Source organism: Aspergillus viridinutans, assembly GCF_018404265.1.
Source record: "Aspergillus viridinutans IFM 47045 DNA, scaffold_10, whole genome shotgun sequence".
Lineage (NCBI taxonomy): Eukaryota > Fungi > Ascomycota > Eurotiomycetes > Eurotiales > Aspergillaceae > Aspergillus > Aspergillus viridinutans.
Window position 1 is genome coordinate 1,184,255 of NW_025091226.1, and position 15,922 is coordinate 1,200,176.

The 15,922-nt window shown below is 49.2% G+C and overlaps 3 protein-coding genes and 1 non-coding gene across 4 annotated transcripts, besides 6 other annotated features; 2 read left to right on the top strand and 2 right to left on the bottom strand.

Moving 5' to 3' along the window:
- Positions 1–468: 468 nt before the first annotated feature.
- On the top strand, positions 469–1,950 carry Aspvir_002091 (alpha-mannosyltransferase; the record flags this gene model as incomplete). The annotated part of the gene is made up of 1 exon (XM_043273692.1): positions 469–1,950. The coding sequence occupies one exon, from the start codon at positions 469–471 to the stop codon at positions 1,948–1,950; it is 1,482 nt and encodes a 493-aa protein (XP_043129627.1).
- Positions 1,951–2,566: 616 nt separating this feature from the next.
- Positions 2,567–2,696: a sequence feature (Protein overlapping with rRNA (Aspvir_002092, GIK06442.1) was converted to a misc_feature.).
- A 117-nt stretch (positions 2,697–2,813) lies between these two features.
- Positions 2,814–2,933, bottom strand: Aspvir_r0028. The gene has a single exon (XR_006253217.1). It is a non-coding gene; the product is annotated as a 5S ribosomal RNA (ribosomal RNA).
- Positions 2,851–2,934: a sequence feature (Protein overlapping with rRNA (Aspvir_002092, GIK06442.1) was converted to a misc_feature.).
- Positions 2,935–3,054: 120 nt separating this feature from the next.
- Positions 3,055–3,319: a sequence feature (Protein overlapping with rRNA (Aspvir_002092, GIK06442.1) was converted to a misc_feature.).
- A 102-nt stretch (positions 3,320–3,421) lies between these two features.
- Positions 3,422–3,741: a sequence feature (Protein overlapping with rRNA (Aspvir_002092, GIK06442.1) was converted to a misc_feature.).
- Positions 3,742–3,831: 90 nt separating this feature from the next.
- Positions 3,832–3,957: a sequence feature (Protein overlapping with rRNA (Aspvir_002092, GIK06442.1) was converted to a misc_feature.).
- A 54-nt stretch (positions 3,958–4,011) lies between these two features.
- Positions 4,012–4,133: a sequence feature (Protein overlapping with rRNA (Aspvir_002092, GIK06442.1) was converted to a misc_feature.).
- Positions 4,134–5,717: 1,584 nt separating this feature from the next.
- On the top strand, positions 5,718–7,266 carry Aspvir_002093 (uncharacterized protein; the record flags this gene model as incomplete). Its single annotated transcript, XM_043273694.1, has 2 exons — positions 5,718–6,704; positions 6,757–7,266. The coding sequence occupies 2 exons, from the start codon at positions 5,718–5,720 to the stop codon at positions 7,264–7,266; spliced, it is 1,497 nt and encodes a 498-aa protein (XP_043129629.1).
- Positions 7,267–8,789: 1,523 nt separating this feature from the next.
- On the bottom strand, positions 8,790–10,220 carry Aspvir_002094 (camp independent regulatory protein; the record flags this gene model as incomplete). Its single annotated transcript, XM_043273695.1, has 1 exon — positions 8,790–10,220. The coding sequence occupies one exon, from the start codon at positions 10,218–10,220 to the stop codon at positions 8,790–8,792; it is 1,431 nt and encodes a 476-aa protein (XP_043129630.1).
- Between the last annotated feature and the right edge of the window lie 5,702 nt (positions 10,221–15,922).

Below are 15,922 nucleotides of genomic sequence, written 5' to 3' on the forward strand. Positions count from 1 at the left end.
GTCGAACAACAAACTTTCCGCAGACCGAAGGACCATGACCCTTCTATGATGATCATCAGCTGAGAGTGATTATTTTATCCCGTCCAATTAACCGTTCAATCTACGCCACGTATATAGGAGTGTAATCTTAACTTTTATTGCAATGATAACTTAGTTATCTATCTGTCTATCTGTCTATCTATCTCTTCTTTACCTTGGACTCACTCGTTTTCTTCTGCATGCCATTCCCGCTGCCCAGCGCCTATGTATATTTTACCACTTTTCCACAACAGCGATAGGTCTCGAATGCTGCACTAAATCCTTCCGGGACGTCGCAGGTGCTAGCGCGTCGGGTTCGCACGACTTTCACAGCCCCTGAGCTTCAGTATCTTGTGCGACGAGGTGCACTCGCTGGAAGAGGGTAATCACTCAGCTTCGCCGGCGAAAGCGACTGCTCACCCTCATCTTTCCGCTCGCACCTCGACGACAATGTTAGTACCTCGGATGTATTCGCGAGTGCGAACGCTACTGCTTGCAGTATTTCTCGCATCGGTCTTAACCTGGTCCTTCGCGCGATGGCGATCTGTCCCAGTCAAGTCAGGCGACAAAAGCCCTTCCTACCTTGCCAGCGACGGGGTTGGAGTCTTGCATTCTACCGATGGTCATATTCATTTCTGGCAGCAGTTCCAGCCACTTTTGGCCAAATACCAGCCGAAATGCGACCCGCCCACGCGACTCGGCAATGCGCCGTCTATACGGTTCGAGGAAGCGAAACCGGAAGACCGACGGGAGTATCTGGACATGCTACCGGATCAAGTAGAGGTCATGAAGAACGCGCATACGGGGTTTGTCAGCGACATCAAGAGTAACCCGCCGCAACTACACTATGTCCCCAACACAAGGGGCCTGGTCTCGACAGCAGGAGGTTCGTATCTGCCCGTTCTGGTCATTTCTCTTCGAATGCTCCGGAAAACAGGTTCAGAGCTTCCGGTAGAGGTCTTTTTGGCAAACGAAGAGGAGTATGAGGAGTATATATGCGATGTGATTCTGCCGTCTCTGAATTCCCGATGTGTGGTGCTGTCGCACATTCTCCATGCCGTCCCCAAGATCATGCAGATAGAGAAGTACCAGTTCAAGCTCTTCGCGATGATGTTCTCGTCTTTCGAAGAGATCCTCTTCTTGGACGCCGATGCCTTCCCGCTGGAGAAGCCAGACATCCTGTTCACGAACGAGCCCTTCCGATCGAAGAACATGGTCACATGGCCGGATTTCTGGGCCGACACCATCTCGTCATACTACTACAAAATCGCATCGAAGCCGATGCCCCCAAACACCATCCGCCAGTCGAGCGAATCCGGCGAGCTGCTCATCTCCAAGAAGACACATTCGAAAACGCTACTCCTGAGCACGTACTACAATTTCTGGGGCCCAAAATACTACTGGGCCCTGCTGTCGCAAGGCGCAGCAGGGGAGGGCGACAAAGAGACTTTCGTCGCAGCCGCTCTGACTATGGACGAACCGTACTACCAAGTCAGCGAGCCCATTGTCGCCATCGGCCACCGCACCAAGTCCGGCCTGGCCGGCTCCGCAATGGTCCAATTCGACCCCGTCGAGGACTACTCCCTGACGCAGAAGGGGAAATGGCGCGTGCACGGCTCCAAAGCGCCCGCGCCCCGCGCTTTCTTCATCCACGCCAACTACCCCAAGTTCAACCCCGCCACGGTATTCGACGAACAAGACGTCACCCCGACCTTTGAAGATGACGGCAGCTACACGCGCGCCTGGACGATCCCCGAAGAGGTGATTGGGAAGTTCCACACGGATGTGGAGAAGCAGTTCTGGAGGGAGATCCTGTGGACGGCATGCGAGCTCGAAACCAAGTTCCGGACCTGGGAGGGCCGCGAAGGAGTATGCCAGCGAGTCAAGGACTACTGGAATGCGATGTTCCCCACCCAGCAAGCCAAGACATGAACGGTTGTCCTGAAGGTTGACATCTCGAACCGGACCTTTGATGTAGGAGGGCATAACCGCGGAACCGGGAATTGTCTATCCACCAGCATCCTACGGTGGCCAGGAGGCCACTTCGTCAGTGACCAGGACACATTTAGGGCATGGTCAAACTCCACGATGTCGAGCGACGCTAATGTGAAACCGTACTCGAAGAATGTGCTTTCATACGCCCTACGAGGGTGAGCAAACAATCTTGCCGGCTTTACAAATGTAAACACTCGAAAGGCAATCACGTCTGTCCATATATTCGTTCGCCATTGATCGTTCCCTTCTATGAAATCACATCGCATCTATCGGTCATTTCATCGACTGGTGTGCGATCTACTCCCGCAGAAAAACATTGAGAAACGGGAAGGCTCATGCTTATAGCACTTCGCTTCATTTGTAAATATCAAGTCTATACTGCCCCTTTTTATGTACATCAGCCAGTCATATACACTCCAACAATGCAAATATTTACCGCCAACTTGCAGTAACACATCAAACGAAATGTAGGAGGCGACCGTATCGAGTTTAATCGCTCTGCGCCGAAGCCATACACTTTTTCCCTGAACCATCTATACACTATGCACGAAGTTCACGAGGACTTCTTCCCGCTGGCTCTTGCAATGCGCTTCTGTATTTCCTCCTTAGTGAGGATCTTTACAGCGTCTTTGGAAAAGACGTAGCTGAGCCCAGACCAGATTGTAGTGGCTGCAACGAGGTACCTAGGTGAAAAGTTAGAATGCGATGCAAATAAATAAAGAATATTAACAAAAGAAGAAACAAGAGAAAACAAAAAGGAAGGAAGATATGTAGATAAAAATGATTTTGCAAAAAGCAAAAACGTACAACAGCCGGGATTCGCTGGTGGTCACCCACCCAACTACTAACCGGCCGGCGTGTGGCTTAAGTACGGCTGAGCGGACGGGAAGCCCTGTTTTCCACACCCTATGGTCGTACGTGCTAGAATTTCATCCGACAGCAACCATATGCGCAGGGATCTCCCATTCTCTTCCACATTTCAAAAGAAACAAGGGTGAAAATTGATAACGATGGGAAAGAAAAGGAATCTGTGGTACTTACTGCAACGCCGTCATTCCTTCTCGGAGACTCCATGCATCGAGGACTGCCTCTGGAATCACAGGCAATGCGATCGCGGAGCCCACAAGCACAAGCTGCAAAGCTGTGTTGACTTTGGAGATACCCGTTGGCTTGACCTCTGCGGAGGGAAGGGAGAAATCCCAGTATCGTGCCATGGTCTTTGGCGGGGGGAGAGATATCCAGCGGTAGTAGATTGCAGACAACGCAAGACCAACATCGCGACCGAGAATGATAACCGCAAGCCATACTGTTCCCGATCAGTGACTGCCAAGGAGAAATAAGGAAGATTCCCTTGTTCTATATTCGAAAGACGATAACAACAGCGTCGTGGAGGAAGAAGGAGCCCTACCAGGAATAGAACCATTGACGGCCAAGCAAGCAACACCAATCGTCATTAACAGTTTATCGGCCATTGGATCAATAATGGTACCGACGACAGTCTGAAGGTTATACCGTCGGGCAATATAGCCGTCCACAAGATCCGTGAGACCAGCATACACAAATAATGATAGTGCAGCTGCATGATGATCATGAATGAGGAAGTAGCCTACCAAGGGAGCCGCAACTAGACGAGAGAATGTGAGGATATTGGGAACGGTGTAAATGTTCTCATGAGTAGGAAGAGGAATTCTGGAAAGGATTGGAGACTTTTTCGAGCCGGCTTGAGGCCTACACATGGTTAAAATCTCGCCAACGATAGTCACCCACATGCGAGGAGACCTGCAGTGGCACCGACATGACGCAGAGATCAATACTCACTTTTGAGAGGGGTCTTCCATCTGACCATCCGGCTTTTTTGAGCCTGACCATCTCCTCTGTTGATTAAGTGCTCGGCCACAGGGAGGCTCGATAACACGGAACGTACAGCCCGTGTCTCTCGCGAGCCTAGCAAGTGTTAGGCTCGATGAAAGACCTAGCGCGAATAGGCGATATACATACCTATCTTGTAGGTATCTAGGACGAGCTGATGGAGTGGATACCGTCAAGGAGTGTAGGTTCTTCCACCAGGGGTTTAGCCATCCTCTGCAGGTGGCGGAATTCGATCCGAGTGGATGAAACATGGTTGCTCTCCATAGACTTGGAGATTGCCTGATCGCTCGAATGGGCATCGGCAGGAGAGTATTAGGTGCCATGATGACCTTTGTCAATCAACGGCACAAGAAGTGGGATAATTGAAATAGCAGATGAAAAGCGCTTGGCAAAAATAGAGATCTGTTCGGAGGTCTGGTTCAATGCATATGTCCCGGTTGGCAAATTTTCCTAACTCAAGACAGCCGCTGAGACAGTATCATAGTCAATTAAGCCCTGGTGTTTATGTGTCCATCAGAAATATGCTGTCAACTGGAAACCCATATGCTATGGGGTCAACGATCAAAAATGAAGGCCAGATTCAAAAATATGCACGATGACGGAACGAAAGTCGGCGCTCTTGTGGCGAATATGAATGTAACAAAAAGTGAGAGACGGCCTATTCAGGCGACGAGTTGGATAGTCAACAATATATCTCTTTGATTTTGAATTTGTAGTGATGACCGGAATATATGATGGCGGGTCAATCACCCGATTCCAAGCAACTCAACAGCGGTCTCGGGTCAGAAGGTATACAGGTGACGGTGGGACCAGACAGCGGCCAACTACAGACCGGCTGGATCCCAGTTGAGCCCGAAAAGCCGCACGAAGGCTTGTGTCGCAATGAAGCAAGAAAATAGTTTCAATGTATACAAATCGAGGCTCGTGACCACCTTTTTCTGTCTGGGGAAAGGAAAATGCGTACGGAGGAAGTGTTGTTCCGGCCAAGTCATGTGATTGTTCCTGAGGTTGTTGTACATCGATCTGGGGTAAACCTTTGAGCGAACATCACCATGTTGAATTGTCCTCAAAATGCTAGGATACGATAGAGTTCCTTACTTTGCTCCTGAAATCGGGGCCATTATTTAAGAAGGCGTAAGACGTCAATCACAACGGTGTGGTGTAACCGCCTCATCTCTCGATCCTGAAGCTCGAATCATAAGGCACATTGACACAGAACTAATGATGATCGAGATTGTGATAGAGTCATACTTGGTACAGTCAAGATAGAGTCAGTAGATGGAAATAAGAAATAACTCAATGACGGCTGTGCATGGCTCAGAGCTTTCATGAGTTGCTTTTGCTACGACATAGGGATGTATACATAGATATATACTTCGAATGTTCTGTGGTCACCTCCAACATACAACAGTCATCTATACCATTCCTAAAATTTCCAAAGAACAGAATGTGTTCAAGACTCATTAGCTCTCCACCTGACCTCCCAGGTCGACGAAGCAACACATTCACTGGCGCATTCACCACATCCATAGTAGCACATCCGTCCGTCTCTCATCTGACTGTAGACCCCTTCTCACCTGACTCCAGCCATGAGCATCTGTCCACAAACTCGGTTTTCGCCTTCAAGTTTGCCAAAGTAAGTCAAAAGCAGAGCACTCTGCATATGACACTGGTTAACTTACCTCATAACTAATGATGCTGAATTTACAGGTTGTTTGCGGATCCCTACTTCTATCGCTCATGGATCGACAAGACAGAAACGCGACCTCATACATAGGACTTTGACATGCAGCAGCCATTTTTGGCTACCTGATACGACAAGAACAAGCCTGGGAATGCCAATCATGAACGGTCCTGCGCCTCCTGCACTGCTGCCTCGCGACTTGGCTGTCCCTGGCAACAAGCAAAAGAAACTTGAAACCAGCAACACAGGGTCCCAGATGCCTGCAGATCCCAATCTGGCAAACCCGCGACTATTGCTCAACGGAGCCTGTATCTACGAGCGTCAATTACCCGGCGACGCATACATCACAGCGCACGTCCAGCGACTGCAGCATGGATTCTACTCCAGCCCTGCCGTTTCCGACAAGGACTATGACCACGTCGACTTCCTGGGGATCAATTTCGTCTTCCACTCACCCAACACTTTGGCGCATCGGTTCAAGGCGGCTACGATTCGAGCCTCTGTGCAGGGTACCCGTCATGTCGCTTCGTCGGACCACTACCCAAACGGCTACCCGCCGGGAAACCCGCGCTTCCTAATGCATGCACCACATCTGATCTACGGGGCTATATCGCCAGAGACACTGCAGTGGAACTACAGCCTGTCCGGATCACTGGGAGTTGTTGAGTTGCCGCTGATGGCCAGCCTCTCCCCCACGGGTGGTATTAATGGTCGATACAGACGCTATGAGATGATGAGAATCCAGGGATCGGTACGGACTTTGAAGAGCCCACGAGGACGGAAGTTCGACATCGAAGCCGGGGAAATTGTCTGGTCACTGGAGGAAAACAGCTTGCAGAGATCAGGCCTGCCGCGGGAGTTCACGTTTGCCATGCTGATCCAGAAACCGCGCGCAGACAGCCGCATTGTTTTCTCCCTGGACATCGAGCCGACCCTGCAGTCGTGGTACGGTAGCTACCCAGACTGGTGGTTATCGATGCCCAAGTATCAGCCTCTGAGTCGACGGCCTGTGGACTTCAGATCAGAGGTTGGACAGCGCTTCGAACCTGTCGAATCAAAGAAAGGATTCAATTTCGCGACTCTCGAAAGCTCATTTGACGACTACGTGAGCATGCCGGGGAAGAGACTCGCATCCGTTGTAAGTTCCAAACCCCAATGATAGGAAACAAAGTTGACGCAGACGATCTCAGATCCCAACCGACGGAGGAGTGCTGCAAGACGACAACGACGCTCTCCAAGACCCCAACCATGACCGCACCATAGTCGAGCCGATCCGGGGGATCGCAAGATTCGCATACCCCAATACCCTCGCCAGCGCCGCAGCAACAGCAACTCCAGCACCAGCGCCTAGCGAGCCGGCCCTCATCGCACGCCGCAGAACCCGAATCTCGGATCCTAGCGCCTTGACCATCCACCTCCTGATGGACAACCAGATGGCCTCGCACCTGTCAAGTCTGCGCGGGAGCCCTTCCACCACCAAACCCACTCCCCATAGCGACAATCATAACGGCAATAGCACTGCCAAGCGGGATAACAGCGATCGCCGAGAGTCCCCGAGGGCACTGCCCGCAGCCACGATCCCAGCACCGCCTCAGCGCCGGACAACCCTCCGCAGGACAAGATCGAGAGAAGGACTAAATTTGAATCTGAATCATCACCCGGAGCCGCGCCCCCAAGTATCCGACCGGCGTTTTACCTGATGCACATTTCTTTTTTCCCCTCTTCCTGTCAATATCAGTTTCACATCGCTCACATGACCGGTGACTGACGTGACAACGCGGGAGTCCGCATGCTCATCTAGTCACATGAGGCGCAGCACATCCACATCCACGCCAAGTGCCTTACGTACCTCAATTTGAATGGAATGGAATGATCACCACACCCTGCGAACAGTGCGAAGTACCTACCTACCCTACGTAAGGGCACCCAGGTAGCCGGGCAGATAACCGGGTCCCACCAATCAAGGTGTCCAAAGTGGGGTTCTTCTGATCCGCGTCTCCCGTCCCCAAGCGCCCCTGATTCGTTGACCAAGCACCCAACGGGCTACGGGACAAATCGGCCCACTGGCGAATGATCTGCAACTGCAAGCAGGTTATGTCACGTACTGTATCCGTCATAGACAAGGAAAAAATAAAAAGAGACACGAAGTTCAGAATGCAGTTTCGCAGATTGATCTCTGGTAGTAGATGAGTCCATGGGTGAGAGATTGTTTCATTCTGACTGCCTAGACTAGAGCTTCTCCGTACCATAAAAGTAGATATTCTGTGCGGACAGCGGATAGCAGACGGGGGGCCCTAGTTAGCGGTGGATCTGACAATGGCCTATTCAATTTACCTCCCGAGTCTATCCTTGAGGATTAAAAATGAAGGTTTTCTAGATTGCGGTCTAGTACACACTAAGCATCGTATTTCAACGTCGAACGAAGAAATACTGACGATTATGAAGCAGCAGTCACTGACTGTCACAAATCGAACAGTAGTGATGATGTAATCCATTCGTTCCCTCGAGATGTTACATGCAAGGAATGGAGACATGGCACGTAGCACCTTCGTTTCAGCACCAGGAATATCGGCCTGGGCGATTAATTGGACTATTGAAAGTATGATATAACATCCCCTGGTAGACCCGAATACAACCTATCAGAGCAAAGAAAAAAGACATCAATGTGACCTGGCTTATAATCGGCCTGTGAGGATGCTCTTAGCTCCCGTATACACCTAGAGCCTCTCTCCGTAAAAGAGCAATAAGGATATAATAGCTTAGCAAAGCAGGAACGGAACTGAAAACAGAGACAAAAAAAAAAAAAAAACCACAGATAACCACCCAGACCGAACCACCCAAACCGCGACATTGCTCATAATCATGTAAAAGACGGTGCAACTGAACCTGAATGAAGGACCCTCTGAACAAGTGCAGGAGAAAAGAATAAAGATCACAATTGGCTAAGAACAAAAAGATTTTGATGTGTATCATATCGTCGTAGAAGACAACACAGCAAAACATGAAACAGCCTCCGGTATCTTCTCTAAGAGCAGAATCCCATCCGGGTAAACATCCATACCGTGCATGCAGAATCTATCTCCAAATCGCCGCCCTCAGAGATATAATGTGAAAAAAAAAAAAAAAAAAAAAAGAAACGGGGTAATCATAGGAAGGGTGTACGGTTGTACGAAACAAATAGAAAGGAAGAAACAAGGGAATATAGGAGGGTAGCGAGGCGAAGTTACATTTGCGGCTGAGCTGGAGCAGTCGTGGTCCATGTCGAAACAGGGTAACTCGCATGCGCGGCCGGCGCCGTCGCTCCCATGTAATACTGAGGCCTGTCGCTTCCCGTATAGTAATGAGCAGGTATAGACTCGCGACGAGGGATACTAGGATCGAACGCTGGCGCAATGCCACGCTGCTCGGGTGGATGCGACGGCCCATCCATGTGGCCTGAGAGACTGAAACTGTTCCCTCGAGAGAAGGTCGCCGGGGTGGAAGGATCAATCGGCGACGTCACGTCCGTGGCAACACTGCGCGACGAGATCGAGGAGTTTCGGTAAGCCGACACACTTTGATCCGATGTAGAGCGATTGCGCTCGCTCAGAGAACTAGGTATGCTGCTGTTCAGGGTGGACGGCATGGATGAAGACAAAGGCCCATGGTTGATTGAGTCAAAACTGGTGCCATACGGAGTTGGAGCTGGGTTCGGATTCCTGTACTGCGGATAGTCCTCCGTCTTTTGCGGAACATGCGCGGGCGCAGAAGGGGCGGGAAGGTACGGATTCTGTGCGGGCATTGAGCCTCCAATGGAATATCCAGGAATCGATGCAGACTGTGGTGCGTGAGAGGCAGTGTAAGGCGCCGTATGCATGTAAAACTCGGGGTGGGGATTCGGCATGGCGTATCCAGGAGGCGCCATCAGCTGCGGCCGATATCCATAAATGGCATGAGACGGATCATTCGGATTCTCGAGTCCACCTGTCTCCAGATCATCGATTGGAGCGCGAAAGCTCTGCTTCTGCGTCAGTTCCGCGCGTGGGCGAATATATCGCAGCGACTCCACCATCGACGGCGGATTCAGGACCCCCCGCATCACATCCTCAACGCTGTAATACGACACCAGGTGGTGAGTCACCCCAGAGACAGTTACGCTCATTGTCTTCTTGACCAGCCCCGAATCCTTGAAGCCGTATGAATCCACCAAGGAACCGACCAGTGCCCGTTCCACGTCCGATTGATGCGACCGATCGCCAAACGAGCCAGATGTCGACGAGGGAGAATAAGATCCACCGTTGCTATCATGACGCGGGTAGGGTTCGCCAGGCCTCGCAGAAGGCACCGGACGTCGGTTGGCCTTCTTCATCGCTCGTTTCTTCTCTCCTGGTGGAAACGGCTTTTCAAGCTCTCGATAGACTAGAAAGTTGCCCAAGATGCGACTGGGACTCCACGTAACTCCGTCTGTCCATCGTTTGATGCCTGATGAGTTCTCCTCGTAGATGAACACACTGCCGCTGCGGACGAGATGGCTCCTTTCGCGATCATGAGGTCGGCGAGGAACGTGATGTAGGATGCCCGTCAAACAGGCCTCGAACAAGATCAGTGCATCTTGCGTCGTTGCGACATACCCCGTGAACGTGGGTTCCAACACCGCAGCGGTGCCGTTCACCATCTTTTGTTTCTTTTGTCCCCAAATTGATGGGGGAGGTTGTAGTAGAGTTAGGTTAAAACTTAGTTGACAGGGGAGGGGCCCAGAGAAGTAATATCGATCAGAGTTGAACCACTGCTGGATCAGAGTTTCAAAGCAACGCGGCTAGGACTGCGATGTTTCCACGAAGTTTAAGAGGAAGGAGCGAGTGACCAGATCCAACAGCTATGGTTTCGCGCAACTGCTGGCTGGAAGGAGGCGTATAATTCTTTCTTGCTTGTGTTGAGGCTGATGATATAGTTTTGGGCGCACAATATAAGGAGAGAAATTGAAAAGAAGTGGAAAAGAGAGGGGTAAAAGAAAGATGGCAATGTTCGAGATGTATGTAGGTCAGGGTAGGGTAAGGTAAGGTAGTGAGTAGGTAGTAGTGACACTCCGGGGCAAAGTAAGTGGAAGCTCACGGCAAGGTCGAACCGTAGAAGAAGGGCCGATGGTGCGAGTTTAAAACCAGACCTCCCCCCTCTCTGTCTCTCCAGAGAGTTTAAAGTCTACCAGAGTTTCTCGACTTTCTGCAACCCGGATCGACGACCAGCACGGGCCCCAGTCTCGTTTTGTTCCCTCAAATCTCCGTCTAGACGGAGGAGGCCCCAACAAGCAAAAACGGGAAAAAAAGGAAAAAGAAAAGATTGGATCCGGATTCTGAATTTCTGGAGAATGGAGACTTGATCCAGTGGAACACTTGAACACTGGATAGACAGACACGGATGGAATACGCCTGGCCCTAGTAGTATAAAAGCTGGGTCGACTGGAGCTTCTGGTTCCACGGGTAGCGATCGAATCGTATAGGTTGACTTGAGTCTTCCAACCACAGAAACTTGCGGTAATTCCCAAGCCTCTGATTGTTCTGGACTGGCCAGAGGAGATAGCATCAGCACCTAATTCACCTTTTTCGCATTTCCTTTTATAATTTATGATTCATAAGAGAGAGAGAATAGCAGTGCCAAGTTCTCGAAGGAATAGGGGAGAAGAAATAGTAGAAACGAACAGTTCAACTGGTGCTGGAGTGGCTGTTCTGTAACTGTATCGCAGCAGAAGGAATGTCAGCCGATTTTATCCACTTTGGGACTCAGGACAGCCACCAGTGCCATGCGAAACAAGGAACAACGAGAAGAACCTCTCCAGAATAAGCAAAGAGGGAAAATAAAAAGAAAGCAAGCCTAGAACACGAGGTAAAGGAACAGAAGGAAAGTGATATGATATAGATACCTGGGAAAGAAGTGTCGACCTGGAGAGGGGGACCGATTTTAAAGAGTAATCGATGATGGTCGAGAAACAGTTTAAGCAATTCACATTAACATGCAAAAGAGCAAGGGTAAGATAGATAGGTAATGTCTGTCTCTTCTACGGAGTGAGTACTTGTTTTGCTATTTTGTATTCTATTTGATTTTGATTTTGGTTTTATTATTTTTTGCAACTCGTCAGAAAAATAGAATAAAAAGATTGAAAAAAAAAAAAAAAGAAAAAGAAAAGAAAGTGGATTACTATGCTGGCTACAGGAAGAGTAGGCTAGGACAAAGCCGGGTATGGTGTGGGAGAAGAAGGAGCAGTCCTCCGTAGTTACAGAGTAGATGACTAGGTAATTAGCAGGCTTAGCAGCAGAAGAAGAACTGTATAGTCACAGTTAGTATTGCCGATAGACTTGACTATCCGGACTAGGCTACGGAGTAACTAGTTGATGGGCAGCTAAGGCCGTCGTGTGGGCGGGGCGACCCATGGTAATCCGGTAGTCAGGTAGGCCTGAGCAGCAGCCAGAGGCCCAGAGGCCCAGAGAGGGGGATGGATGAGGAGGCAAGACCATGATCATTATCACATTATGATTGGAAGGGAGGAGGAAATAATCGGGGTGGAGGCTAGGACGATAGGCTAGGTGCAACTAGTGAATCCCAAGTTCCCAAGTTTCCAAGGGGCTAGCACTTAGCAGAAAACGCCGCAGAAGACTAAGAGCCAGAGCCATGAGAGAAGATGACGGTGGATCTCCATCCATGAGGCCATGCAGGATCCAACATTCCAATAGCTACCTGAGGAAAGAGACCAAGAGCTATAGTACCAGCTACCAATGATGACCTTTTGGCTCAGGTATTCAATGATATTGACACACAAGAAAATAAGATAAATGGCACTTTAGTACTCCGCACCGAGTGGAAACGTAATAGACGGGATACAACTCAAATAAAAGCGAAAATGAGGGAGGGAAATAAGGGGGGGAAGAACACTAAAACAGAATGAGAGAGAAAAAATAAAAGGGAAGAGCAACACATAATGATGATGTTGTGAAGTCGTCCGCCGCAGAGGAAGGATGGGAAAAAAGGGACCAACCTAGCTTACTCCTACACTTCAGCAGACAATAGAAGGGAGGGAAGCAAGTGGGGATGGCAGAAGCAGGTACCGCGTTTCACTTGCTGGGGTTGTCTAGTAACTACCCAACCTTAGTAGTAATGACGTTTGATATTTTCTTTTTCTTATAATCATGCTCGTTGAAGACTGACATGGTATTTCCTATTGTGGCAGGCCTTTGTATGCGCAATAATAAAGCTTTGTAGTTCTATCCAGGTTCCCAATCTGCCAAACCCACTATGCTGGAAGAGGCAGGGAAGGCATTTTCATGCAGGAATAGTCGTCAGCATGGAGATTTCAGTTTCACTGACATGGACACTGGCTCTGCTTGGCACTAAGATGGAGTCCGAAACACCTTGAGGATGTGGTGGTTGAGTCCATCCAGTAACTAAGAGGCAGTGACGGGATTGAAAGGTCGGCGCGGGGAAGAGTGGATAATGGATGATGGAATGATATTATTACAGGGCAATAGGTCGGCCTGATGCCTTTTATACCAACAGTGAGCAAAACAAATGATCATAGAAAACTAACAAAATACTGTCTGAGGCGTGTTTTTATTCTATCCCAACTTGAGAGGATATTCCTTTTGCCTAAACAATAATGTGATGAACATATCAACATAGAGCAGCACCATGTCCACAAGAAGCAACAGTAATCACTAGGCATCATCCCGTACCATGGATAAGGGGACATGAACAGAGTGGGGCAACCAGCAACTTCCAGTGGTCACCAGCCACACCACTGGAAAAAGAGAAGCAAATCATTTGGTTGGGGAAGACAGTCCACTAGCACAAAGGGGGTTTGAATATCCGTACCTACTTATCAACACTACTACTACACGGTAATCTCAAGCCAGGTGCCTAAGTCTGCCAGGTTCAAGATCGAGCTGAATCGTCGCCATCTATGGGAGACGGCGTACAGGGGTCCAGTATGTAATTATTTCCCGCAATCTCAGCGAACTGAATAATATCGTCAGTGACCTGTGCGCCCCGAAGCAGCGTCCCGTCTGTGAGTACGGAGTACGCTGAGCAGTGAGCACTGAGCAGTATGGAATTGAGGGGTTGCCTGCAGGTGGAGTATCTAGAGGCGGTTGTCCAACCATGGCTCCGCTCTTTGAAGACTCACTCATCCACTCTTCTGACGATATCATCATGACTTGAAAAAACGAGTCCATTTAGAAAGATACAATATTAATATTATTACCTCTCCAGAGAGAGACAAATTCAATCAGTGAAAGATTGAAGAAAGTCATAATAAAATACCAGGAGGCACTAAGATCTATATCTGCTACTGTGCTCCATCCTGCTGAGGATCCCCACATCTCATGGAAACTGCTTTTTAAGTGACAGGATCCATGGCCAGTCACTCCAATAAAAAGAGGAGTAGTAGGCGGAGAGAGGATGAAACTGGGGACTGAGCAAATCATAATAATCTGCGATGATTTTAATGAAACTATCTAGCCCAGATTTACTTTTACTGACAGGCCATAGTCTACTCCGCAGACCGTACTAGGAATATTATGTGATTTTATTGCTGATGAGACGAGGCAATTGCTGGTTGAATGTCGAAGAGGGTCTGGAGAAATGATGACCAGACTAAGGTACTAATGCTAATTAGACTTGATCTATTCTGGTGGACCACACCTAAAGTACAGAGTAGATCAACTCGAATCTGGAAACACTGGTTTAGTAGCTACCTATTGTCTCTTGCTCCCCAATAATCCTAACCACTCAACCTCCTTCGTGCAGAATCCTGCCGTCTCCTGGACCCGGAAGATATTCGTGGTTGTCCAGAACTGGAACACCGGTCAACTGGCGATATGAGGCTAGTATCATCGCCGTTATCGTGCGGCATCGTACTCCATCCCCCTTAATTAGATACATTAATATTGGCAGTCCGATCAGCTTCACTCGCCGCCGCAAGTAATCGATAAAGACTCATAGTATCGACCAAACGAAATGCGTCCGCGACCTGGCGGCCCGGTCACCGGCCCAGGGAAAACAGAGGACTGTGCGCCACGCGGCCAGCCCTGCGTCACTTGGACTCGAAAAAGATTGCCGTCTCCATTCGTATTGTTCCTTATGATGGGTAGGGTGCTCGGTTGATTAGATGATGGGTAGGGTGCTCGGTTGATTAGAAAAGTAGTGTTGCACAAAGCACACAGGATGAGGGGAATTCCTCTTTCGCCATCTTGCAGCCTGTGACTTTTCTACTTGCCCGACGGACTGTACCAATCACGGCCGCTGTGGCTACTCCATACTGGTCGGACATTGCAGTAGGATTCCCTAAATTTAAAGGAGAGGATGACTTTGCCGGTCAGGGTGCAAAAGAACGGAATCCTGCGGCGAAGAAAAGGAGTAAGTGTGCCTATTAATATTAAGAAAGAGAGGTAAGATGTGAAGTATGCATAGTAGATACTTTGTGCTATGGTTCCACAGTGCGGTCACCTAAAGTAAACGACAAGATTCATCCCATGGCTGATCTAGGTTTAAAGTTGAATTTGACTAAAAGTCTTTGGTAACTTCGTGGGGACCTTTCCCCCCCCCCTTTTTTTTTTAAGGGGGTTCGTCCCTTGAGCTTATTGAACTCACCAAAATGAAAAAAACCTTCACGGGAGATCCCCAGCAGATCAAGGTCATGGTCTCACAAATGGTGCCTTGTTAATCAGAAATACCGTACTCGTCTGTGACATTCAATGGGACAATCCTTCGGCACTAGCAGGGTTCTTCGTTAGGTGAGACAGACCAGAGGCAAGAGGCGTAGGACTTGACGAGAAAAGGAAAGCCATATTAATGAATTATTTCTAAATTTTAGTCGTTGTGAATGGAGTGCCAGAATCATTGGCCCCTGGATATCCATTAGGTTTCCAATACCCGTAGACCTGGCGCCAATTTCCGATGACTTGGGTGAACAGTACACTATCAGTATTGGCGCGTGCTTGTCGAAACTCAATTCGGTTAGGACTTTCGCCCTCGAAAATCGAAATTCTACTCCAGAGTGATAATTGGACCATCAATGGGTAAGGATTACGGACAAGGCAGCGGGTTTTCAGCGTTCAGGTTGGGCTCACAGGAACTATGCAGACAGATAGATCATGGATTCGCCAGCTCGACATCGAGCCACTCCAGACACCAATATTCAAGTGAATTGATCGTCGGCCTGGACTCTCCGGAGCCCTTGACAGTTGACACTGGGAGACGCAAAGCGTTGAGTAGCTTATGATGCAGTGGGGAGCTCACCCCCACCCATCTTTCATCATAAATCTACTACAGAAATATCGAATTTCACATTTGCAGCAATATCTTGCTTGAGAGGCAATTTCCGGAAAATAG